This window comes from Notothenia rossii (genome assembly GCF_949606895.1).
Source record: "Notothenia rossii genome assembly, chromosome: 3".
Taxonomy (NCBI): Eukaryota; Metazoa; Chordata; class Actinopteri; order Perciformes; family Nototheniidae; genus Notothenia; species Notothenia rossii.
Genome location: NC_136901.1, coordinates 9,807,341 through 9,834,621, shown reverse-complemented (window position 1 = coordinate 9,834,621; position 27,281 = coordinate 9,807,341). Strand labels below are relative to the sequence as shown.

At 44.5% G+C, this 27,281-nt stretch overlaps 1 protein-coding gene across 3 annotated transcripts; it reads right to left on the bottom strand.

Moving 5' to 3' along the window:
• Nucleotides 1-211: 211 nt before the first annotated feature.
• LOC307031352 (sodium channel protein type 2 subunit alpha-like) lies at nt 212-26,508 on the bottom strand. 3 transcript variants are annotated; one of them, XM_079668398.1, is made up of 27 exons: nt 26,258-26,508; nt 22,613-22,932; nt 21,751-21,868; nt 21,342-21,432; nt 20,740-20,868; nt 19,919-20,010; nt 17,899-18,189; nt 17,228-17,291; nt 16,463-16,604; nt 15,919-16,125; nt 14,805-15,083; nt 13,999-14,340; nt 13,344-13,470; nt 13,005-13,243; nt 12,747-12,920; nt 12,278-12,634; nt 11,628-12,179; nt 8,577-8,712; nt 7,955-8,109; nt 7,649-7,822; nt 5,893-6,015; nt 4,986-5,261; nt 4,746-4,799; nt 4,518-4,655; nt 3,164-3,268; nt 2,810-3,080; nt 212-2,613 (listed from the first exon to the last, which is right to left on the bottom strand). In XM_079668398.1, exons 2-27 carry the CDS (start codon nt 22,877-22,879, stop codon nt 1,445-1,447), a joined length of 6,072 nt encoding a protein of 2,023 aa, XP_079524524.1. In that variant the 5' UTR covers nt 22,880-22,932; nt 26,258-26,508; the 3' UTR covers nt 212-1,444. The 3 variants fall into 3 exon arrangements, with proteins under 3 accessions (XP_079524524.1, XP_079524525.1, XP_079524526.1); XM_079668399.1 differs by lacking the exon at nt 19,919-20,010 and adding an exon at nt 19,591-19,682; XM_079668400.1 differs by lacking the exons at nt 19,919-20,010; nt 21,342-21,432; nt 21,751-21,868; nt 22,613-22,932; nt 26,258-26,508.
• Nucleotides 26,509-27,281: the final 773 nt, after the last annotated feature.

Genomic DNA, 27,281 nt, shown 5'->3' with positions numbered 1-27,281 from the left:
AATGCACATCATGAGACTGTCTCTATGCATTGCATCCTCTTTTGTGTATGCTTCAAACTGTTATTTTATATTTATACAGTACAGAAACTTATAGATGAATATTTAAAAATGTATAATTTATCAAATAGTTTTCCTTCTACTCTTATTTACATGTTTATAGTTTCACAGAAAAAAGTAAAAGGCCGGGAAGAAAACAGAAACGAAACAAGCGTTAACAAAAAATATGTCCTTTATTCTTTTGGCTTTGAAATGATATCACCATATGAGCGGACAGTAGTCACTTCCTGCATGCAGTTCACTAAAACACTACAAGCGCAATGAGAGATGGCTACTGATTGCTTCATGGTTTATCTACACATATGGGTACCTTACATCATGTGTTACAGTGCAGAAAGGAAAAAGAAACTTCTAGAAAAAAAATGCAGACTGGAAAAATGCACTCATATCTACAGTAAAAATGTTATTTATAATCGGTGGAACAAGCCGCAGTTGCTCACATGAAGAGACTACATTCTCCCGCTCTTACAAACACACAGACACACAACTCACACACATGTATGACTTACATAAATGTGGGGATAAAAAGTGCTCTTACATCAAATGTAAGTGTGATGCATACTGTGGGCCGAGATAGCTATACTATATACAAACAAAAGCACTACATCGAACCACTCGGTTTAAACAACATGGATGCCATACAAACATTTGTGATATTATAAATGTGATATATTATCATGTTCTAGCTTGACATTTTCTTAAAGTATATTTCATTAGTTCAGGGGTTTTTTCTTTACAGGAGCTCTGGGGGAAACAAATACAAGTGTCACTTTAAAAAGGCATAGTTCTGATATTTTGGGAAATGTGCGATAATTTCCAAAAATATCAAACCATCTCTTTAACGTGTCCTATTCCTTGCATACATTCAGCTTCTCTGTGTTGCTATGGGAGATGTGAGTCCAGAAAGAAGCACGATACAGACTCAGAAATCACTGATGGCACACCTGTGAGTACAATTCATCCGTTGCACTTCAGCTTTGTGTCCCATTGTCTGCCAGTGGTGAGTTTACAACAGTGAAAGCAGACATGTTCTCACAGTGAAACTAAAAAGTAGAAAACATTCTTTCTCGTAAAAAAAATAAATAAATAAAAAGAATGCAGAGTACTTATTAAGTGATACAGCCATCGTTAAATTCAAGACACTGGATTTATAGTAGTAGCAGCGGCACTAGCTACAGACAACTTAACAGTACACTCAAGTGTGTCAGATAGTAACAACAACCAATAGGAAACTCACAAGCATTTTGCACACAGGCTTTTTTCACTTTGTGTTCACATATAACACTCCCATGTCAGGCCTCCTAAGACACACACTATGTCCCCACTTTAGAAGCTGTAAACAAATGTCTCTGATGCATTGTTATTTTTTGTTCCTATTTATAAACTTTTATTTTTTCCGGCCCTTCCCTTTGTTTTCATTCTCGTATTTGTCCTTGTCCGACTTGGTCACGCTGTTGTAGGAGGGAGGGGAGGCCGTGGAGGGCGTCATGTCCGTTTTCTCAGAGGTGGACGTCTCTCTGAACTTGCAGATGACCATGACGTCCTTGTCGGGGTCCCGCATGCCCTCCTTCAGCCGCTCCTTGTAGAGGGCGGAGGCCTTCTTCATGTTGCTGCAGAACAGGAAGCGGCGGAAGGCTCTCTGGATGATGAGCGCCGCTATGTCCTCCTGTTTGCGGCGCAGCGTGGTGGTGATGGGCTCGTAGGACACCTTGGAGGGGTTGGAGGCCATGAAGCGTTCCTCCATCTGCCCGCGCAGCACGTCCATCTCGCCGCTCTCGCCCAGCACGCGCTTGGTGAAGGCGAACAGGATGTCCAGGCAGTGGATGCGCTCGCCGCTCACCATGGGTAGGTCCATGGAGATCAGCTGGAGCATGTTGGGTTTGGGCATGCGCAGCGGCGGGTCCAGGGCGTCTGCAAAGTCCGACAGCTTGCTGTACTCCATGAACTGAGTGGCGCCGGGGTCGAAGCGCTCCCACACCTCGTAGAACATCTCAAAGTCGTCCTCGCTCAGCGGCTCGGCGCTCTCCTCCGTGGCCACGCTGAAGTTCTCCAGGATGACGGCGATGTACATGTTGACCACGATGAGGAAGCAGATGATGATGTAGCTGACGAAGAAGAAGATGGCCACCGACGGGTTGCCGCAGTTACCTTTGTAGTTGTTGCCCGGGTGCTCCATCTGGCTGTCACAGTCGGGCTCCCTCTTGTTCAGGATGGGGGCCAGCAGCATGTCCCACCCCCCCGACGTGGTGATCTGAAACAGACAGATCATGCTGTTCCCAAACGTCTCGAAGTTGAACATGTCGTCGATCCCCGCCTCTCGCTTCACGTAGGCGAAGTTGGACATGCCGAAGATGGCGTAGATGAACATGACCAGGAAGAGGAGGAGTCCGATGTTGAACAAGGCGGGGAGGGACATCATCAAAGCGAAGAGAAGGGTCCGGATGCCTTTGGCACCTTTGATCAGGCGCAGGATGCGACCTATCCTGGCCAGACGGATCACTCGGAACAGCGTCGGGGACACAAAGTACTTCTCGATGACTTCGGATAAAAACATACCTGCAAAAGCAGAAAAAACTTGCTGGGTTGTACGAGGTTTTTCTCTCTAGACAGGAGATCGGTTTGCACGTCCTCAGTTCAGTTTGCACATTAGAGCAATACATTGCTTACCTTTCTGCTGGTACTCCACTGTACGTATAATTGACTCTGGACCTAAAAACATCTAATCTATCCAATGAAACGTCTCCCTCCTTACCTACAATGGACAGGATCACCACCACAAAGTCGAATATATTCCACCCGATGGTGAAGTAGTAGTGGCGCAGGGAGATCATCTTGAGCACACACTCCCCGGTGAACAGCGTGATGAAGACCAGGTTGATCCGGTAGAGCATTAAGGCGGTTTCCTTCGTCTGGTCGTCCGTCTCCACCATCATGGTCACCATGTTGAGGCAGATGAGGATCATGATGACGATGTCGAAGGCCTGCTTTGTGATGAAGTCGAACACGCAGCCTTGGAACTCGTTCTGAGGGCAGAGGAGGACAGCAGGAGTCATGTGACACTTCCTCTCCGAGTCTGTTAGAGATAAAGGACAGGGTGAACACTCACTGCAGGCCGGGGGATGGGTTTCTGTGGTTTCTTGGAGCCCAGCTTCTTCATGGCGTTGTAGTACTTCTTCTGCTCTTCTGTCATGAAGATGTCCTGACCTCCAAAGTAAAGGGAGCACAACAAGACATGGTTAGAACCACATAGAAGACTCATTCTGTGTGTGGTCGAAAATGTTATCCCTCGTAACAAGTCACTTCTTAAAATGTCAATTTAATAATGGCAAATATTGCATTTGTGAAACCGTGTATAATGACTTTAAAGGCCTCCGCTGTTTGTTGTTGGTGTCCTGCGTCACCATGACGGCCAATCAGTGTGTAAGAGACAACAGGTGCTGCTCTGAACCTCCGTCAGGTGATCTGCCACTCCATAAATCAAAACAGCCAACGCATCCTCTCATTATTAAATGTTTTGGGTACCTTGATTTGCAATCACTGACTGCTGCTGCTGCATGTCAGCATGACGCCTTCATGTGAACATGTGACAGCATTGAGGCCTTTTAGAGGACGCACCATGCGATCAGTAATCAACAGAAACACCTGCAGGAGGACCGTCCCGCACATGCACACAGTTTTTATGAGAATGAATAAGAACAAAAATGGCCTTTGAGGTCACAGGGACGTGGACCTTTGACCATCACATTTAAATCCTCTCACCCTTGAGTAAAAGTGGACTGGATTATAAGACTTTCCCTCCTGTATTTAAACTGACAGATATGCTATCTAAAACACATAATGAGACTGAGCGAGTCCGTACACTGTCATTAATCAAAGTGATGAACCCTCTCCTGATATGATACATGAGGCACGCATCACAGTCTCCGTGCTGCTCACTGTGAGTATGATGCGTGTCTGGAGGGAGGACTGGTGTCAGCACTGGACTAACGTGTGTGTGTGTGTGTGTGTGTGTGTGTGTGTGTGTGTGTGTGTGTGTGTGTGTGTGTGTGTGTATCTGCAGGGTTGTGATATGGATCGAGTGTCTCAGTCAGAGCTGCCAGCATGGAGGCAAACATCCCCCCCTCACTCACACCCTCTCCTGGGTGTTGCCAATCCTTCTTGTTAGTGCTAGGTTGAATGGAGGGCACATCAACAGACTGTGTACAGTTTACATGTCGTGCTCTGTGAACACGCAGTTCGTGAACTTCGACCGTTCTGTGCTCACCGGAAGTGATTATCGCCACTGTTGGCTAGCTAGCAACGATCGTTTCAGCTAGCAGGGTGCTACTACATTTATAAACGCCTTAAATGCCATGTTTTTTCCCCAAAGTGTTACCTCAGCTGTTTCACCACCATACACAAATGGTTTTGGGGTCCAATTGGACATGTTCTGATGGATTATGTCACTAAAAGCCACTTATCTTTTTCTTCTGCTGGTTGAAGTTGTCGATGATGACACCAATGAACAGGTTGAGGGTGAAGAAGGAGCCGAAGATGATGAAGATGACAAAGTAGAGGTACATGTAGAGGTTCACTTCATATTCAGGCTGGTCCTCCAACTAGAACAGGACAGACAGAACACATTGGAATGCTATTGGCTTTGGTTTATATCTGCCCCTTGACTTATAAATCTATCTGTTAACACTTACATTCCGAGAGTCCACAGCTGCGTACATGATGTCCATCCAACCCTTAAATGTGGCCTAAGAGCACATTTTAAATAGTCAGTGTGCATGATGGGGGTATTTTTTTTTTTTTTAATAAGATTGGTCCAGACATACATTCATCAGATCAGACTGTCAATCACACAGCAGAACTAGAAGCCAGAAAATGCTTACTTTGACATGTTGGCCTCATACTGCTTCCTGTGTCCCTAAGTCTGAACTCACCACTTGCAGCAGAGCCAGGTAACCGGCCCCCACGTTGTCAAAGTTGATCTTGACGTTCCTCCAGCGGGCGCTGTCGTTCACCAGGTTCAGGCACTCGCTCTTGTTGTTGACCACGTTGATGGGGAAGACCTCGTCGTTGGTGGTGTTGACGCAGTAGTAGTACTTCCCTGCGAACAGGTTGACCCCCATGATGCTGAAGATGAGCCAGAAGATGAGGCACACCAGCAGCACGTTCATGATGGAGGGGATGGCCCCCAGCAGCGCGTTCACCACCACCTGGGGAGGGGCCAAGCACACACTCAGGAAACTGCTCGCCAAAACACAGAGGCCGTTTGATTTGAGATAAGTGGCTATTACAATCATGTAATCACTTAGCTGTGCTTAAAGAAGACACGTGCACACCTGAATAGATTACAGTGTTCTGAACATAAGCAAATACTGATTTAAACATTCCAACATTTTTCAAAGCTGTTTTTAACACCTACACATTATATATATTTACAACATGAGGAAGATGGATAGGTGAGAAAAGTGAACATTTGAAAGGTATAAAAGCATAACAGAAAAAAACCTTAGAGAGGCGGGATGAAGTCACAACATTTTGTTTGACTGTAAATGAAAAAAGACACACAACAAAGAAAAGAATTACAGGTCAAAGGCACCACACGAGCAACGTCAGAGAAACAAAGCCTGAGAGCAGCTAACAAAGATAATCCATTGACACAATGTGCAGAGAGTCATGCAGAACAGTGTTGAATTGCAAGGAAAAGATAACTAAACACAAGTTATATATGCAGTACAACCACATGATATAAATCAAATATATTTATACAGTACAATCATTTTGCCTGTTGGCTTCTGCTTCAACAATAAGAATATTAAAACCGTTATTCCCAGATGTCCTTACCCTCATGCCCTCAAACCGAGACAGGGCCCTGAGGGGCCGCAGGGCTCGCAGTGTCCTCAGAGATTTGATGGCGGCGATCTCCGAGTAGCCCATAAAGTTGGCCACGAGGCTGACCAGGGACACCTGAGAGACGAGAGCGTCAGAGACAGGCAGGGTGAGAGGTGAGACATGAGAAAGGTCCCTCTGTTGGAACATGATGGTGGGTTATGCATTAATGATTAGCTAAGAGATTATAAAGAATGTAGAGTCTTAAATAATGTGAATTTCAGATTAAGAGATGTGACAGCAATGAACAACGAGTCAAGCAGACTACAGTATGTGCTATTTACTGTATATCAGTATGGTAATCGCTAAAAAAGAATAGTTTTCATATTTCTCGCCTGATAGACGTGCGTAAAATATCAAGCTACAGTCTGGAGGCTACTAATGGCGCATTTCCACCGTAGGCCTCGCTTGGTTTGGTTAGGCCTCATTAGGCCCGGCTCACTTTAATGCTGCGCTTCCATTACAGTTTAGGAGCTGGGGCAGTAACTATAGTAACGCAATGTAGGCGGAGCTGTGACATCATCTTCAATGAGCACCCGTGAGCACCCCAGAAAAAACAACATCAGTCGTTAGCTGTTTGCACTCCTGCTCCTCATATCTGTTCAGAAACTAGACAAAAGTTAAACAAGTACAAACCACTGACTGTCTGTGTCATGGCGAATACAGTCGCTGGTTTATTTATGTCTGTATAGGCCGTTGTGAGTGTGGACGGTCGGAGCATATAGCTATTGCGTTAGCTTAGCCGATCTCCATTTAGACAACAAATCAAATCAAGTTTTATTTATATAACACATTTTTAAATGATTTTTGGTCGAGCCAAAGTGCTGTACATATAATAAAAATACCCTACAGTAAAAACACTTTACAGCAAATACAACAGCAGTTTGTGCAGAATATCAGTATGAGAAAACGACACCCTCTGTCCTTAGACCCTCACATCGTACAATGAAAAACCTCCAGATAAAAACCCAGTTTACAGGGGAACATGGAGAAACCTCAGGGAGAGCAACAGAGGAGGGATCCCTCTCCCAGGACGGACAGACGTGCAATAGATGCCGTGTGTAAATTGAAGAGATAATACATTTTACAGCGTAGAGAGACCAAATGTTTGGAAATGCATGCGTCTATAATAAGAAGACCACGCATTTTAAAAGGTTTTTCGCCTGCCGTCTGTCTGCAGACTTGTCAAAGCATTAATTCATGGTTTTTACTAAGCGGTATCAGTATGTTGTTACTTCGGCATCATTTTGAAACGTGTATTACAATTGAATCACGGTCAAATATGTTTATCTTGTTGCAGTTGTAGCCCCCTTGACAGCGATTCTCTCTCTAGTTTAGCAAACTCAGCCCGACTCAGCCCTGTTTGTTGGCCTCGGTAGAACCACGATTTAGTCGGGCCAGAAAAAAGGTGAAAAAGTAGCCCCGGGGCAAAACTAGGCCAAGCGGGAGCGCAACTAAAAACGGGCCCTGCACGGCTCGGCACGCTTAAAGCGAGCTCCGCAGTGGAAGTGGAAGTGCAGTGGAAACGCGCCATAAGTGAAGGCTGGGCCATGCATGTTTTTGACCCCAATGATATGCCACAATTTGATGCTGTGACTTCAGTCCTTCATCCTCAGAACTTCATCTGACTTGCAGCAAGAAAGCACATATTTCCTCAAATAAAATAACCAATCAAATCTGAGCTGTGTTTGACTGCACTCATCATACGTACGTCTACGATGAGGAAGTCGAGCCAGCACCAGGCGTTGGTGAAATACTTGACGAAGCCGTAAGCCGTCCACTTCAGCAGCATCTCCAGGATGAAGATGTAGGTGAAGACCTTGTCAGAGTACTCCAGCACCGTCTTGATGGTCCTCCGCTGCTCGATGTAAATGTCCTCAAAAGCCTGAACACAATGGAATAAATAGTAAAGAGCAGTGATGGAAGAAGTGCTGTATGTATGCATGTAGAACTTTGTTTTGTTTTTGTGGGGTCACAAAAGGAGGAAGATGCACACAAGCACAGAACGTCTGCTCACCAGGGCTCCGCTGCTGAGCAGGATCATGAATATGATGAAGGACTCAAACCAGTTGTGCTCCACTATGACGAAGCAGGTTTTCCTGAGGGTCCACCAGCTCTTAAAGTGCTCTTCCTCCTCGTTGATCTGGCAGCACTGGAACCTGCTCACACAGCCTGCAGGCACCGGGGGATTGTGGGTAGAGGGGCATAAGATTTAACCAAAACAAACTCATCTTTTTTTGTTCAGTCCGCTAACAAATCTAGTGCAATCTGATTTGATATTTTACATAATTGCTAAAGTAATGCTAATCAATGCATGCGCTGCTACCATTCGAGTATTATTAAAGCATTACAGAAAAATCATCATATTTTTGTTTTGTATTCCACATTCGTACAAGACTTAAGAGGTACTTGCAGATTCAGAATGGCTCTGGAGGTGCATCAGACTAAATGTCAGGTTGCATTACAAACCAAGAGTCCTTTTCTTTCTGTCCTGCTGAGCATTTGCACTGCCCGTCACTCATGGACAGTTACCTCGATTTACTCTGCGCCTTGAAATGTGCTGTGGGAGCATTTCAACTCCTACCTTTTCTCGCTTCGTCACACTCTCCCACTACCCGTCACCACCGCCCACCCCTCACCCTCTGTGAAGCACGCCTCTGGTTCCAGCGACTCCTCCGGCTCCAGCTCCACCGAATCCACCCCGTCTCCAGGGGGGCGGATATCCACCGTGCTCCCCTCCGATGAGCTCGGAGGGTGGGGCTCTATATCAATCTTCTGGAAGAAGACGAGGGTCTGAAGTTAGGAAACAACACCACGGAGGTACACTGGTTATAGGAGCCAACCTTCTGAGCTGGTTATCATTGTGATTCTCCATTTACACGTACACAACCTTAGTGTGGAGACTGGGCACTGTAATAGCTCACAGAGTTGGGCTCTTCAAAGTCATTGCATCATCATCACATGCAGCATCGATCAAATGTACCTACAGGCTTTGTTTTTACGTTATCTGATCAGATTATGTGGCAACACATGGCATGGGGAGGTTAGCATAAAAAGAGTGCGCTGTGGGTACGTTTGATGTGCCCTCAGTTCGAGGAAGTGCATGCAGTATTCCAGTGCATTATCAATCCAAGCCTGAAATAGTACCAAGCAGAACGTGTGCTGAAGTCTTTTCATGTCCACTGAAAAATGAGCCCAAATCAATGAGTCTAGAATTTATCCCCCTTTATCCAAAAATTGCTTCTCTGAATATTTATCCCCCCCACCCTCATAGCTAGAATCAACCCGCGCTGCTGAACATTTTCCGGAGTGACATGAAAACACGTTATTTCCATTCCTTGAAAGCAGTGTACAAGCTTCTTCTGTTTGTGTTGAAGTAGACGGTATCCACATTAGCTTACCAGCAAAAACCAGTACTGTGCACTGTTTATAAGACAGCATGTGGTCTGGCGTAGTTTTTTCATGTTCCCATTTTTATAAAACATGTTGTATTAGCACCCATGCATACCCAGAAAACATACAGGGCTAAGAGTGCTAGTCTTCTCAGCAATATGTAACACATGTAAAGTGTTTCTGCTGTCTTCCTCACTATCTCTGAGTTTGAACACTCTGTAACGCTATGATCTTTGTTTTTCAGACTTTTTGATCTTGTGAGGCTTCCTGTCTGTTTTTCTTTGGGCAAACATGGTGTTGTGTGGCCTCATGTCGGATCTATCTGCTGTGGTGTGAAGTACGGGAACATGTCATCCTAGACAGTGCAGCAGCTCTGATTGCCGTGGGACCCAGCTAATACGGCACGGGAATGATGGAAGCATGCTGCTCACAAGTGCATCGTTTTCTGAAGATGAGTTTCCTTCTGGTTCCTCCTTCTCTGCTACAGCCACAGACCCACCTTAGCTCTTCTGGATGGATCTTATGAGGGTTTTACTCTTAATCTAACATGCTTATATTTGGCAGATTTAGCTCTTTTTATTATATTAGTATAAACAAGATAGATGCAGTGGATCGAAAGTGGATAACACAGGCATCGAAGCACACTCTGTTGGGATTCAATGTTATGTCCGATTTTAATTAGAATAATATCTTCATTTAAACCTCTAACTACATCATCACAAATAAGCCTGGTTGAATGTAAACGCCATGTGTTATCTGTTTGCCACCCTGCAAAAATCCATGTTGATTAATTTGTTGGAAACTTGGAAAGAATTCTTTATATAGATATATCTTTACCATTCTACTAATAATCGACACAGAACACAAGTATTTCATGTGTGTGTGCATGGGCTATGAACCAGACCAAAATTCATTCTATCTCTTATCCCCCCCCCCCCTTCTTTCTCTTCCTTCATTCTCAAGCTCGGAGTGTTGGATGCCAATCAAGTCCCAAAACCAAGCAATGAAATCAAAGCAAACATCATGTTGGATGGTGGTCTATTGATGGACAAAAGGTGGTGCTCATTCCTAATGGTGTGTTACTGCAATACAGCCTGATGTTTGGAGATCAATTATGAAAGGGGTGGTGGGGTAGGAGGGGTTCAAGGGAATAAGATGACAGCATTGAAGTGCTGCCGTATGGGAAAGGGGTAGGGAGAGGTTTAAAGCAAAGAGGGTGGGGTGGGGTGGGGGGGGGACGGAGGGCAGACCAGGCAAAGAACGAAAATGGGCAATCCATTGAAGGTATGAGAACAAAGATGTTGTTTGTCTGTAAAATGGCATAGGCAGTCCTCATGGTTTGTGCTATGGTACAATGAAGTGGTCTTACAATTGTCCTCTCACTGAAAACCTTGAGAGCGTCTGTGACACAGCTGCAATAAGAAACGGGGGGTTAAACAAAGTAAGTCACACACACACCAAAAAGCCAGCATACAACCTCAAGTGTGCTCAGCCACAATGGGAACACACACAGCATCTCAGTAGAAGTCCCCTAAGGCATTGTCTTTCATAGATACTCGTCTTACAGAACTCTAGATGCTAAAGATATTTCTAAACGTCTTTAAACCGGTGCTCAGATATTACAAATCACCAACCCCTGGCTACAGGGTGTTCACTTCGGTGTTGTTTGTCCAAATCTGGAACATGTGGTGCCGAGGCTAGAAATAGTCTCCCGGGTTTGTTTTGACTCTCGGGGACTTGGCACCACACCCACAGTGGCAGGTTGACATCACCAGGGAGCACAGACCCGATGCTCTGTCGGCCTGGCAACACTTAACAACAAAACCTGGCATTTGCTCTGTTGGAATACGCAAAAGAAAAGTAACACTTCCTTGCGATTTTTGTGCCAATGGTTTATGTAGTTTTGCAAATTGCTCATTAATTTAAAATCGTAATGTTTTTAGTCCCTCAGGTCGACCGTTTAGCACTACACACACATACACTGACAAATTCATTACGCTCTGAACCTGCTACAAGAAAAGATTTGAGTCATGATTCGTCATTTCTTCTGCTGCCATGGCTTCAGAGCTGAGATTCGTAGTGCAGCATGACTCATGTACGAATGAGTCAGCAGGTATGTTATTTTCAAACTGTTAGACTGTTGGAAAATTGCCAGAAAAGGCCATCTCTGTGCAAATCTTGACATTTATACATCGCCTGGCTGGTAACTATTATGCATATGAAGGAGCTAATAATCTACAAAGGCTGTGTGACTCAAGATCTTTTCTATAAACTGATGGAGCCATGTCTGATCTTACCTCTTTGCTGCCCTCCACGTCCGACGAGTCGCTGCTGAAATCTTCTGTGTTCGGGTTCTCGAAGTCCGACTCGCCCACAGCGATGGGCACTGTGACCGTCAGGGTGGGGTTATGAATAAATGACATGTAGTCACATTCCTCCATCGGGTGCTTCCCTGTAGTGTCCACACCAACCTCAATGACCAGCCCCCCTCCTGGCCGTCCATTGCCCTCTGTCACGTACACCACACTGGGGTCTCTGGTGATCTCCACTGAGGTGTGGTTGGAGATGCAGTTGTCCTTGCCGTTGCTGTGCAGCTCGTCTAACGGTTTGCTCTCCTCCGTCAGGCCGGAGCCCTTACCGCCCTTACCGCCCTTACCGCCCTTACCGCCCTTACCGCCGAAGCAGAGGCTCTGAAAGAACTGGCGCACCATGGATTTGACAAACGCGATGCCCCGCTGGATCCGACCCATGGCGATCTGCAGGTTGTTCATCTCGCTGTCGTCGTCAGTCGCTGCCAGGTTGTCGGCGCTGAACGAGCTCAGGAGGAGAGCCAGGAACAGGTTTAACACCTAAGAAGAATTGACATTAGGCAGGGAAAGCGAATTCCACACAAAAACAGTATAATCAATTCAACTAAATACTCAATCAAGAGAAAGATAACCCATACCACCAGGTTTCCAATGACCATGACCATCAGGAACACAATCAGGCACATGCTTTGTCCCGCAACCTCCATGCAGTCCCACATGGTCTCGATCCACTCTCCGCACAGCACCCGGAACACGATGAGGAACGAGTGAAAGAAGTCGTGCATGTGCCAGCGGGGCAGCTCGCAGCTCTCCGAAATCTTGCACACGCACTCCTTGTAGCTCTTGCCAAACAGCTGCATGCCCACCACGGCGAAGATGAAGACGATGATGGCCAGCACCAGAGTCAGGTTCCCCAGCGCGCCCACCGAGTTCCCGATGATCTTGATCAGCATGTTCAAAGTGGGCCACGACTTGGCCAGTTTGAAGACCCTCAGCTGTTCAAAGAGAAAATGAAAAGCCCTGTCTGAGTTTCTGAAATGTCTCTACATGATTTAAACTCAATTGTTGGGCTTTTGAAATAAGGTATCCCTCCGCCAGGGCTCTTACCAATCTGAAGGACCTGAGCACAGACAGGCCTTCCACGTTGGCCAAGCCGAGCTCCATCAGACTCAGACTCACGATGATCCCATCAAAGATGTTCCAGCCCTCCTGGAAGTAGTAGTAGGGATCCAGGGCGATGATCTTGAAGCACATCTCTGCTGTGAAGATGCCAGTGAACACCTGATGACAAAGAGGCAACATGTTGAGTTTTAGTCTGCAGCATGAGAGATATTTCCCCTCACTTTGAAAGCACACACTACTTGCCAGGTTTCCAACTGAGAGCACGCTGTTGAATTCTTTCGTCATGGGGTAATGCTCCATGGCCATGAAAAGGGTGTTGAGGACGATGCAAATTGTGATGGCTAGATCCACAAACGGGTCCATGACCACCATGCAGACCACGTCTTTTATTTTCAGCCATGCTGGGTAACAATCCCAGATCAGACAGGTGTTGGAGAATCTATACCAGCAGGGCGGGCATTTCTGTCTCGACTCTTCAAGCTCTGGAAAAGGACAAATGACAATGTGCCATTTTAACTAAATGCAGTTATAAAAAAAAGGAAGAAAGGAACATATTAATGAAATGAGACTGAAGCCACAAACCTTCCATGGTGTTGGTGAGGATACTGGCTACGCTCATGGCTCTCTGCCTTGCCACTGGTTCGTCTAAATAATCCATGGATGGATGGCGGAAGCGTCGTTTCTTCAGCTCTGTATCTGTAGTTGTGCCCTGGGAAAGAAAAGCAAGACGGTCTACGGTGTTCAAACATATCATGTATAATTAAAGTCCTACACACACATGCTTTACCTACGCAGGTGTTTTCACTTGTTGCATGATTAGACCTGGTCTGATTGTACAGACTGTACTTGATTGACAGGTGTCGGACCCTATGATCAGTATTGTAGGTGGGGAGATGTGTCACCTTTATAATTTGAGTCTAATCAGCCAGAACATTTGAAAACACCTGTGCGGACGAGTCGGATGAAAATGCAAAAGGTTTTAATGGTCAGTTAGAAGAGACTGACACCACATGTCAAATGTGTGTATTCAAAGCCAGTTATAAACCTAACCCTCTGCATCATAGAGCAAAGAGTCTCTTCCTAAGCTGAGGAGAATGTCATTAGTTTTGCAGTTTGATTAAAAAAGAATAAAGTATCATGTGGAGAGCAAATTCTAATTAGATCAATGGGATGGGTATACAAATGAATGAAGTGGAATCAACTTGAATGCAGATTAAAGCATAGAACAAACAGTCACCTCAGGCAGCAGGACACCTACAGGCGAGGTCGTGACAGAAGTTCCTCCGACCAGAGACACGACTCCGTTGCAGTCCACGGCGCAGTGCATCTTCCCGTTGGCGGGCAGCATGAAGCGCGGCGCCCCGAGGCTGGTCTGGCTCACAGTGCTGCAGCGGCGCTCCAGACGCCGCGGCAAGAACAGCGACCCCCGGCGGCTGTCGCTCTCCTCGAAGGTGCTGTGCTCGTCGTCGGCAAATTCGTTCTCGGAGCCCATGTCGCGTGCCCGGCCCCGGAAGCTGAACAGGCTGGCGCGGCTGTTCCTCCGAGGGGAGAAGAGGGATTCTCGGATACTGAGGAGAGACTGGGGGAGAGAGGGGAGGGAATAAGGGGTTTGAGTGACGAGTGGTTAGGAGAGAGGAGAGTGACTTGGTGCTAGGTGGGCCTAACAGGTATGTAGATAGTCAAGGAAGGAGGGAGTGAGAAAAAAACAAAGGAAAAAAGGACAACAGGGAAAATAATGATGGCAACACACTATGTATTTTATTGCTGGTGAAAATGTTAGCTTAGCTACAGTAGGTGTTCTGCCTGATTCTAGTCATTATGCATTAAGCTAGGCTAGCTCCAGCTTCATAATATACAGATGTGTTGTATCCATCTTCTTGTCTAACTCTCAGAAAAAAAACAAATCACTTCCTGAATTGCTTAAGCATTTTTAGAATTCACAATACTTTTTAGTTTTTGTATTTTCTTCCTTGTTGGTCTGTTATGTTGAAGTCTCTGAGCTTTAAACCACTCTTATAATGAGACACCAGGGGGGGTGTTTACCTGGTTGGGCGAGGAGCACCTCTTCTCATAAGAGAGTCTGTTGGCGTCGATGGAGAAGCGGAAGCTGGTTCTCTTGATGCTGTCCTCAGACTCAGACTTGTGGAACTTGTCGCGGCCCCCCCTCTCCTCCTCCTCCTCCCTCTGCTTCCTCTTCTTCCGCCTGTTGCGTCGCTCCTTGGCGCTCTTCGAGCTGAGCTTTGACGTCCCCGAGGAGGACTCGGAGGCCCGGGCCCCCCTCCCGCTGTACTCTCCGCTCTCTGTGGCTGCTGCCGCGGCAACCTGCCAGCCAATCAGAGCACAAACACAGTTGTCATGGCGATCCAGTGCATGTCTCAGAGGCTCTCGCGAACAGAGCTGAGGAGAGAGCCTGGAAGCTGAGAGTAGCACCAGCAAATAGAGCCAGGATCTAAAAATGGATGCCTAAATACTTTGTATGCAAACCAATTTCTGAATTCCTGCATTTATCAAAATAATACAGGAAGTGTGGATGCTAGGTTAGGCTAGGTTTAACATCTAAATGTATTCATTTCAAATTGATTTTTAAAGAAGATGTTTATGTAAGTAACACTGCATACATGTGGATATTAGTACAACATGTTTTACATCTGCTTAACTGTCACTGATCAGGGCCGGTCTTGCTATTTGATGACATACTACTACCACCATTTGAACTGGCAGAAGTATTACCTTTTTACCACCGGCCGAATACCTTAAGCTAATTCAAGTGTTTATCGATGCATTTATTTATGAATGAGGATTAAAAATAACGATCTGGCTTTGTCGTCACAACTGTTTATTTTAATTTCCATAATCCTGCATTTCTCTTGCACTCAGCTGCTAATTATTGTTTCTGTAGGTCGAGCAAGGACAGCTGACCCCTGAGGGAGCAGCAGAGGGGTGTCACTCATCCAGGACAGTGAATCCCTTGGTCTCCAGGGGCAACGCTGCTTTTGTCAGCTGGCACAACACCTCAATCGAGCCGCTACATCCACATAAAAAGAGATTCTACCAATGACTCGTGTATGTTATAAAACACATTGAAAAAGTCCCTAAAATCATCGTTTTCAGAATGGACAAACAAACATTTTCAAATAGACAAATATAGATGTCCTGCCTGAGCCTCCTCCTGCTGTCTCTTCAGCTGCTCCAGCATGGCCTGGAACTCCTCCTCCTTCTGCTGCGCTTCCTCGATGGTGGCCTGGTTCTGCTCGTCGTACGCCATGGCCACCACGGCCAGGATCAGGTTCACCAGGTAGAAGGAGCCCAGGAAGATCACCAGCACGAAGAAGATCATGTAGGGCTTTCCTGCCGCGCGCAAAGTCTGATCGACCCAAGGCAGACAAGACAGAATTTATAAAAAATTAAGGATATTTGAAAAGCAATATTGTTCAGTGGTGGTCATCCCATTGTTTTGTGACTTTCCAAATGTCAAGTTTCTGCATTGTACTGCTGCAGTTCAAAACAAACGCAGCCTTACATAACAGGCCTCTTCAATAAAAGCATAATGACACACCTGAACAAACAGGGTATGTTTGCTCAGATCTTGAAAGCCAAGTCTTTTATTATGACAATTATTTTAATATAGATAGTAAATACAGCAAAAAAAATACCCAAGGGACAAGCACGCAATGTACTCCCTAATGTAGAGATGAGCTAACCTGCTGGTACAGGTTTTCCCAGTAGTCCTGGGTCATGAGTCTGAACAGGGACAGGAAGGCCCAGCTGAAGGAGTCGAAGCTGGTGTAGTCGTAGTCGGGGTTACGGCCGGCTTTCATACATATAAAGCCCTCTGGACAGAGCCTGTCAGGACACAGGGGTTAGCAACAACACGTAGCATTAGTGGTGCCATGTGTAGTATCCTAAATCTAATTATCAGTGGAACAAACAGATCATTTCTAAAAGGGTTTTCTGTAAGAGCACTTTTATGAAACTTCCTGTTGGGTCAGACGTGACTCTTTGGAGAAAAACACTGAGATGATTGATCAAATTAAATGCTGGAACATCCATCTTCTTAAGAAGCAATTAGCATCAGCGGATACAACCCTTCCTTAAACGTGGTTAAAAAGCTTCTGAGGAACTGAACTAGCTTACATGATATTGAGAGCAATGGCTGTTAATAAGTGGGATCATAGTATGATATATAGTTAGATCCTTGCAGAAGGTTTGACTGGCCTTGAGTCAGAACTGCACACTATCCTCTTTGCCTTTTAAATGACTCTTTAACAAATATCAAGTTGAACCAATAAGCTTTCCTTAGTAACGGAAGCATAAAAGGAGTTTAAAAAGTTGCCAAAACACAGATGAGAAACACCCATAGTGGACCGGCAGTTTAGCTTCCCCTAATGCCTCAGCGCGGTGGCGAGAGTCGACACTAATTACGGTGCATCTAATTGGCCGTATAAATAAAATATGTCAAGCCTTACCCAGCGCCGCTGCCGTTCCCACAGATCAGAGCATCCCTTCGGCCAGGGAGGAAATAGTAGTTGGCTAAAGAGAGGGGGGAGGAAAGGGGAGACACAGGGGGGGGGGGGTCAGTCAGGAGATATGAGGGAACACAAAGACAACCCTCCACTGTGTGTGTTGTGTTCATATTGTATATCTGCTGGCAGGCATAGAGGAAGGTGGTGAAGTGTGTGTGTGTGTGTGTGTGTGTGTGTGTGTGTGTGTGTGTGTGTGTGTGTGTGTGTGTGTGTGTGTGTGTGTGTGTGTGTCACAGTATCAGACTACTTTAGGGTCATTGATGCAATACATATGACACTTTATATCATGTATGTATTTGTTATCAGCTGTCCGTGTCTCTGGTGATAGCTTGTCATGCAGCTGGTGCACGTCTCCTCCGTATCCTGCCGGCGGCCAGTGACTCACCCTCTCCATGCCACACAGATGGGCTTTGGTGGAGGGAAGCAGGGTAGTGAGGGGGTGAAAGTAAAGGGTTTTTATCGTTGTGGCGATTATCCGCCACATTTGCTATTCTCCCACCAGCCCTTGTTAGAAAGCGTGGGCCATGTTCGCAGCCATTTCTGTCACTGCGTATCAAAGAGAGACCACCGTCCTGACCCCTATTAACCCTGGCAGCACTTTCACTCGTGCTTACCATCATCGCCGATGTACACTGTCCAGTTGAAGTAGTTTTCCGAGGTGTTCTGCCCAAACGTGGTGTTGATATCCAGCAGGGAGTGGCTGAAAAACGTGTCGTCGGCGGTGACGTTGCTGCTGTTGGTGGCGTTGTTGCCGATCGGCCAGCGCACACACTTCTGCCTCAGGTTGCCCATGAAGAGCTGCAGGCCGATGAGCGCGAAGACGCTGAGGCAGAACACGGTGAGGATCATGACGTCCGACAGCTTTTTCACCGACTGGATGAGGGCGCCGACGATGGTCTTCAAGCCTGAACGGGAGAGAGGGTGAAGGGGGTGGGAGGGATACATCGCAGAGTGATTACTGACTGTTACAGCCAACCAATGAAGAGAAGGAAGTTGCTAAGAAGAGCTCACAGTAGCAAGCAGCAAGGTGACCTGCAGTGGAGGGTCCTGTATGAAGTGTGCTGTCATACTGGAAGCAGGTTAATCATGATAACATGATAAGTGAACGTTTCTCAAGCCCAACGCAGTGCTATTGGGCTGTGGAAATGTGATCAGTAATAAGTCATGTGGTAGAATATTCTATACAACTGCGCTGTAGCGCGGAGGGTGGAGAGAAGTGGTGAATATGTTGGAGGGTGATTGTGGTGCCTCTCAGCCAGTCACATCACTGATCTTATCTCAAAAGCTCCAGTCCAGTAAACCCATTATTAAACCACAGCTTTCAATCTTTACACCGTGTGGTTTGTACAGCTAAAACAAATGAGCGACGGTTTGTCAACTAGTGAGAGTCAGGAGTGATGGGAGATATATTGATTGATATATTGGACAGGGCCAGGCTATGAGTTTCTTCGTCTTTTTTCAGAAATGAGTGAAATCTTTTTTTTTTTCTAACCCTCTCTTAAATGTTCCAAGATTTAAAGGCTTTATTCTCATAAGCACAATGGCTACAATGAAGATCTTGAGTCCCCGCCTCCTCCAACAATGCAACGTAAAATGTCAAACAAGACAATAAGGACCCATTTCTCACCAAATCACCACTCTCAATCTTTGTTGCACCTCTTCTCCCCCGTGTGCTTCCAGTAAAAGTAAAGTCAAATGCTTTTAAGGGCAGGAAATGAGCAACATGTGCTAAGACTGGGTATGCTAGGCTAAAGCATGTTTGGATGGGGGTCTGAATGTACAGTATGTAATGTATAAGCTTTAAACATGACCTTTGTGTTAGTTTGTAATGTCGGCGTTTACAATGCTTTATCCCAACCACCACTCACCATGTCACAACTTCTCCAAAGAAACACACAACATTGAACAGGACATGCACAGGAAAACAAGGTAAGGAGGAACCCTACACACACACACAAGTGCTTGCCACCAGAAAATCTGCTTTTGCAATGTCTCATGCATAAAAGAAAAAAAAAAAAATAAGTACCACAAAATCTACTCGTAAGTCTCCCAAGGCAAGAATAGGTTTCTAACAAAAAGAATTCTGCCTTAAAGGAAGTTTTTAAAAGCTCAGAATCACGTCAATCTGCGCAGATTGGAGCCAGATTGGAGCCAGATTCCAGCTTTTACCAGCATGAGAGACGGCGACGGGCGTCATCAGGCTTAGCTACAGTGAGATGGGCGGGGGGGGGGGGGGTGGAGCTTGGATGTTAGCGAAACGCCAGTTAGCCGTTAGCATTTCATCAACCCTTTTGGGCCTGTCTCACCTGGGATGACTGATATAGTTTTCAAGGCTCGCAGAACCCTGAAGGTTCGCAGTGCTGAGACATTGCCCAGGTCCACAAACTCTGTGACATATCTGTAAGGGAAGTGGGGGGGGGAGGGAAGGAGTAGAATAGAGGGGGTTTTGGGGAAAAAGGTGTGGGACGCACATATGCCCACGCACACACAAGTCAGGCACCCACACACACATGTCGTGACAAGACGAAAGGAGGGTCAAGGGGAGGGGGTGGGGGAAAGGGGAGGGGACGGCAAAACGGTCACGCACAGAGGACAAATGGCAGGAGTGCTGGAGGCAGGCGCGGGCAGCCTTACCTGGTATTACTGAGATAGTTTTCAAAGCTCGCAAAACTCTGAACGTGCGCAGAGCTGAAACATTGCCTAGGTTTACAAACTCTGTTATATACCTGCAGGATCAAATTCACAGTTACTACACAGAAACAGAACCCATGACACATGATCCTCTCATAACAGCATTATGAATCATAGGGTTAATACAGACTTAGCATATTATGGTACCAGTGAGAAACAAATACTGTGATCACAAACAAATACATTCATGCTGAAGGATCCATTTTGTTTAGCTGTGGACAAACATGGGCGGAAATGGGTCTAAATGAGACGTCATCACGCTGATCATTGGCTAGCTTAGCCGTGCTGCATGAAGTCATGTGACCATGCTTTAGAGCCTAACATTAGCTTTTTACTTATATATAAATAAAATAAATAAACTTGCCTTACTTCTTACAATCCTAAAGTGGTGTCAACATCTGGTGATTATCCAGCTGAAGTATCAGAAACATGGGTTCTTTCTGAAATATTCCAAATGTATTGCTTTATTTCTAGGGAGCTTTGAGATGCTAACTTCCGGGTCACCCTACAAAACAGTGTCGTTGCTGCACCACTCAATGTTGGCCAAGATATTCAGGGCTTACATCCATTATAGAAGCTCTTGGCAATGATTTGAAAATGTACACACTGAGCTACAGTACGGATCGTTACGCCCCTTTCTCTCCGACTCACAGTCAGTGGGACTATATTGGCTGCTATGCTGATTAGCCTTAAAAGCATTTGGCCTCTTAATCGACGCCACATCAGGTTAAGCTGACGCTAACTGCGCCTGTCACAATACTTACGCCATGAGGATGACACTAAAATCCAGCCAGTTCCACGGGTCCCGCAGGAAAGTGAACTTCCCCACACAGAAGCCCCTGGCCAGGATCTTTATGAGGGACTCAAAGGTGTAAATCCCTGTGAATGTGTACCTGTTGAACACAGTGAGGTCAACAGGAAGTGAGGGAAGGACCCACAGACAGAAATAATGATGTTGGTGACAGACTTCCTGTGTGCATGGCAGCTCTTTTTACATTACTGGTGTCACTGCCTCAAATCTCGTTAGTCATCCATGTTGTTCATATGATTCTTGATTATTAAATTATCTCCACTATGTGCTGCAGTGACCTACTTTGAGAGGCAGTGGATCTGTGCTTCAGGGTATCTGCACTACACTTAAATGCTTGAAGAGCATCCTCTTTTATCAAATGTGTCATTAGCCTTGTCTTTTTTTATCCTTGGTTTGCACTCAGGCATGATTCAGCTAGCATTGCTAGATCTTGTTTATTTGGATTAAATAGAATATGTTTAGCAACCTAGAAACTAAACCAATCAATCTACCTACGAGTACAAATAATATATATGTTCTAGGAAAAAAGAATGATCAGACAACATGCGTACTTACTCTACATTCTTGGCCCATTCTGGGGGATTACTGAGGGTCATGAAAGCACAGTTGGTCAGGATGGTGAACATGATCAATATGCTGAAAATCGTAGAGACAAAGTTAAGGAGCATTTGCGTTGTTGAGCATGAACCACTGTACTCATGCATGCTATGAAAAACACACTTCATCCAAAGCTGAACATCAAGACTATCACGTTCCCATTCAGAACTGCTATAATAAGGATAACAACATGCTTCATCCATGATCTAAAATGTCTTCCATTTCTGAGCAGCAGTAAAGCCTGATTGGTTAAAACTCTTAGCCAATCATGACATGTAGTCTTCTTCATCATTTAAAGCCCTCTTTTGTCTGACAAACCCTTTAATGTTAATCAAGCCGTGTCCGTGGGTAACTCTAAAAGGATATGAGTGTACTAAAACTCTGATGGCTACCCTCCTCAGAGGGTTGAAGGGGCTTAGGATGTACAAGGCAGGAGTGGCGTTGAAACGGAAGATTGTCTTCCCGCGATTCAATACTATGAAGGTCTGAAAGAGAGAGAGAAGAAGATGTGTTGAAATCAAACAAAGGCTGGGATTGTCCATGCTTACCTTATCTTCTATAATGGGAAATATGCAGCTTACAGGGGAGACATACAATAAGGATTCATATGCATGGGTTTGCATCTCCTGGTGTCTGCCCATCATGCCATGTGTGATTAGTCATAAGAGCAGAGAGGAAGGCTGGCTGTTAATATAATGGAGCTGTAAGAGTTCACCTCTGGCAGAACATGTTGGCACTGTTCATGATTCTATTAAAGGGACAGTACACCTGGAAAATACACAATCCACTGACTCGCAGAGCAGATTTATGTATGAACTATTTTCTTTATACCGAATTACAAGCAGAAAAACAATTGCTGGGATGTATAGTCAAAAATAGTCAAGTACTTAAAAACCTTACGCGAGTACTTCAGTCTCACATGGATTATTTAGACGATGCTTACTGAGGCTTGAAGAGCTGCACTTTACACTTTGATAAATACTGATCTGCCCACACTGACGGATAGGAAGTTAAGTTATTCATCTGTTACCTTCAGCACAAGTTCGTCCTATGTGGGAGGAAATTGCTACATCTGCTTCCTTAAAATAGTTTCTTGAGAGCATCGGGCAATTATCTTCTAGATTGTAGACGGTGAAAAGTACAGACTGTAATAATATATCAAAATGACTGCTTGAGTCATACCGCTTCCTTTCATAAGACAGACGTATTATAGTAACCTTGGAACCGACCTTCTGATTGCTGTAGAAGGTGTCCAAGTCCTCCAGAGGGGTGGACACCAGGCGGGGAGGGGTGTCACCGTAGATGAAGGGGAGAGATTTCCCCGCCTCCAGGTCGCTGTTGGGCTTGGGCCCGTTCTCATCATCGCTGTCGACGCGGCGGTCCGCCCGTGGTCTCCGGGCCTCCTCCTCGGCGATGCGCCTCTCGATGGCGGCCAGCGACTCGGGGACGAAGGGGCGGAAGCTGTCAGGTCCGGGCGGTACAAGCAGCTGTGCCATCTTGTCATCCTGCTCCTTCAGAGGGCAGCGAGGGGCTCAGCTGGGGCAGGGAGCTGCAACACAATTATCAGCCAAGATGTATATGACACACATGTATGTATTATTGTGTGTAGGTGCGGCTCTGTTCATGGAACCGAGCAGGGTAGAATCATAGACATTACCAATCCACCTATATTGTGAATCATATGGCAATTGCAGTAAAGTCAAAATATTCACATCATTCTAGTGTTTGTTAAGGTGAGCAAAACAGGCCGAGTTGGTCACACTATGGCCAACAAAAAATGTGACGTCCTGTCTGAAAAACGCTTGCTCCCCCTTTGTGGGGTGAAAGTGAAAACGCATCAAACAAGCTCAAGCAACCAAACAGTGACTCCAAAATAGGTTTACGACCTGAATTGTTTACCGCTACCCAATTGATCTACCGCATAATGACGGAATGCCTTAATGTGGGTGACTAATTGCCCAAGCAAATGAATGGATATAAAGCAGTTACAGAAATGCATTTGAGAGGTTGGAGGAGATACAAAAAAAACCACAAGAGCACATCTCACATGCAAATAGTTCAGAGTAACGAATAGCAATTTAAGTGCAAAATACAAAAGGTGTTTCATAACTGCTGACTGACGACAAGCATTTACATCAGAATCATCATGTGGGCACAAGAATTGTAGCGCGTGGATCTCTGGAGTAGAGCGTTTCAATCAGAGCAGTGAGAGGCCACAGGTAGGGCGGAGGGTTTTACAGAGGCAGTAAATATGGGGCACGACATTGGTGGCATGCCTTCAGCTGATTCACAGCGACACAGAAATAGCCAGAGGAACAGCATGTGAAAAGACTCTGAAGGGAACATACAAATTGCCCATCTGAACCTACTTATTTCTGGATTTCCCAAGTGGTACTGGCCTTTTAAATGGTAAATTGTATTGATGGATGGTCTCAAATTACAATAAATTCATTAATAGCTTCCAGTTGAAACAAATGCAGTTAAAAGTATTATTGATTGTTCCTTGTTATCCATCCACCATGCTTCACACCAAGAAGCCCATCATGGTCCTTCAGGAACTAACGAAAAAGGCCCACAAAAACCGATCCTCGCAAAAACCCTAGTGAGCCATTATCAGTTTAATGGTGGGTCTTTTTCATTGTACAGGCCCAGAAAATAAGAAGTCTCATTTAGTCCTTTTCCAAATGTAAATAAGAGGAACAGAGACCATCCTAAGACATTTTTCTTTCTTTCAATTGAAAAATCTGGGTTAAAGCAAAGGACAAAAAAAGCTATTATGACATTTCACCCACGCCTGAGTAGCAACTCAAAGAAAGGTCTGGAACACACCTCTATAGCTCACTAACTAACATGTTTAATCTGGATTTCTGTTCTTAGCCCCTAATGCTAATCCAAGCTGGACTTGTTATTGGACTCTTTTCTGCTTCTACTGTTTAATAAATTAAGACATCACTTCCTGATTTTATTTGAGTCTGACAACTTAAGAATGCATCCTCCAAAGTTACCCCATTTTGTATACAATTACCATTATGTAATATCGCTAAAACAAATCTCAACTGTCTGGTGAGCAGAAACAGGGATTTGTTTACCAAATAGTCTAACATAGTGCTAATTGTTATAGCAACCAAATGCAGTTTAAATGTAGGTATAGGCATATTGTTTTAGAATATACTTTTGAAATGACACACCTGACCTTTTAATTAGGGTACATGTCACAACATGTCAGTAATGACTCCTTTAAGTGCCATTGAGCAAATCACTGCTGTTCTGTCCATGGTGCTAAAGGAGAGCAGCTGCCTCAGTGAAAAAACACAGAGACATATACTGTGTTTCTAGAAGCTTTCTGAACTAGACTTTCTCTGTTGACTAAATGTACCTGAGTTAGTGACATCACATCTGAATGACTGCAATTCTAGCTGACATGGTGTCAAAAGGGCGTCTATTGTGGTTATAGAAAAAGAGAACAGATAAAACGGAAACCTATCTATGACATATTTTAAATGAAATATTAAATTTACATTATCCCATAGCTTGACCTTAAAGCAATTTGAAGACCCCCTGCACCTGTAATAAGCTATAGCAAACACTTTACGTTACTCTTTTTTAAAACAATTCACGACTACAGATAGAGACCGACTTGAAAGTTGTAGCAAAGTAGCTAATAAGGCTCATTTCAAAATAAATATGCGGCGGGTGGCAGACGATACCTTAATTTACTCGGTCTCAAAACGAGCCGCGGCTGCTGTCGCCATGTTGGGGCTGTATCCGCGTGTTTTCAGTGAAAAAAATGACACTTTTTGAAATTGCCAATTAGTGAGAGCCTGTTGAATCAGCCGACATGTCTTCACCTCCTCAAAATACGCCACCAGCTGAACGACGACACCCAGAAGCAGTAGGGTAAATAAGAAGAGCCAGAAGCACACGTACACACCAGTGGCTGTCACCGAAAAGGCTGTGACGTTCAATGTCTTCCACGGCAGCAGGCAACCATCAAACAGCGGTACAAACTGAGGTCCGGGGGCCACATGGGGTCTTGAACTGTAATTAAAATGGCTCCAAGCAGTACTTTCATTTAACTAATTTCATTATTTCCTGCTTCATACGTTTTTTTTTATCCTCACTTCCATGTTCCATATACTTTAACAAAAAAAAAACCTACAATTTAAAACCTCATTAGAGTCTAAATCTTATCCAATGGGAAATATGTAATAAGTATTTAGGCTCACTGACAGGAGGTTTACCATGAGTAACTGAATGAGTCTGGGCGTGTCCTCTCCATAGAGCAACTGGTACCAAAAATAGAAATAGACCTTTGTTTATTCTGTCACCTCCCTCCATGGTTTATGAAACGTCTGTAAATCCAAGCCCTTCTTGCACGATATGTTATGAACAGGAAATTAGGGATATTACCTCACAACACGACGGGGGTCATATTTGAAGCCCATTTTGTTTATCAAACCCTGGAGGTCATTTTCGTTAATTTTGTTCTGGAAATGTAATCTGACAATCCATAACCTGGCAATATTAGGTAAATGAAATGCCCCACCAGTGAAATGGAAATCTCTATGAAGTGAACAACTAAATATCTGCGTAATAAAAACGATATTTTAATTGGGAAATTCCTTTAAAATGTAGCTTGTACTGTGGTAGGGTGGACCTATCACGCGCGCAACAAGCAGAAAAAGATCAAAGAAAAATACAGACAGATTTAAAATGTCTTATTCATTGTAAGAAAGGTGTTGAATTCACACACTACACTTCACATTACAGAAAGTGAATTGTCTCAGCGTAAAAATCGAACTCAACCCGATTTTATTTCAATCAAAAGGGAGCTGTCATATCAATAAAGCTTCCCCAAAGATCTGTATACTCACCACCATTACGGTGCCCAGCAGGTGGGGACCCTGAAGGTAGATCCCATACCCGAAAGAGGAATCCTTTTTTGAAGCGGATAGTCAGTCAATATCAGATTTATATTCTTTTAAATCTTCTTTTGTAAAGTCCTGTTCGACGCTTGATGGATTGTCATTTAATAAGCGCTCCTTTGATTTGTTTTCTTTAGCCGCCCTTGCTTGCATGCAGAAATCAATCCGCGCTTCCGGTGGGTTAGGCAGGGGATGGATGTGCTGTGACTGTCGCAACATGGACTGACTATATACGCTTTTATAAAATATTAAAAAAAACAAGTATACAGCAACATATTTATAATTATTATAAGACAAATGACATGTAACCTTTTTTTAGGCAGACTGGATACGTTATTAGGCTACGTTATACCATAATGTAGTCATTCAGTTCAAATTAGTTTTATTTTGGTAACTTCCTGTCGTTATTATTCATTAAAGTTTTCATTATTGTAATTACAACACAATCAATTTCGTTTCAATGTAGCAACTGTTTTGTTTATTAAAAAAGCCTATATTTTAGTTTTCAAGCTTGTTAAGCTGTGGTTATTCTTAAAATTAAAATAAATAAAGCTAAAGGAAATACAATAACCTATTTGTTGTCGTTCTTTTTATAATATCTGATTATATTGTATTGTCAATTTCTATACGTTTTTGTACATGCAACTTTATAGCATAATAGTAGTGTTTGAGAAAGCACGTGGACTCCACACTAGTGTATTGAACTCCCTCTTGTTTTCTTGTGAATTTACGCTATCTTGTGGACAGTCAGTGGAATTACACTTTAAATTACATTACATTACATTGCATTTAGCTGACGCTTTTATCCAAAGCGACTCACAATAAGTACATTCGACCAGGAAAACACAACCTTGAAGAAAACAGAATCATATAAGTACATCAGGTTTCATAGAGCCAAACATTTCAAGTGCTACTCAACTGGCTATAGGTAAGCCAGTCCTTTATTAGTAGGCTATAAGTGCTCTGTTAGCAG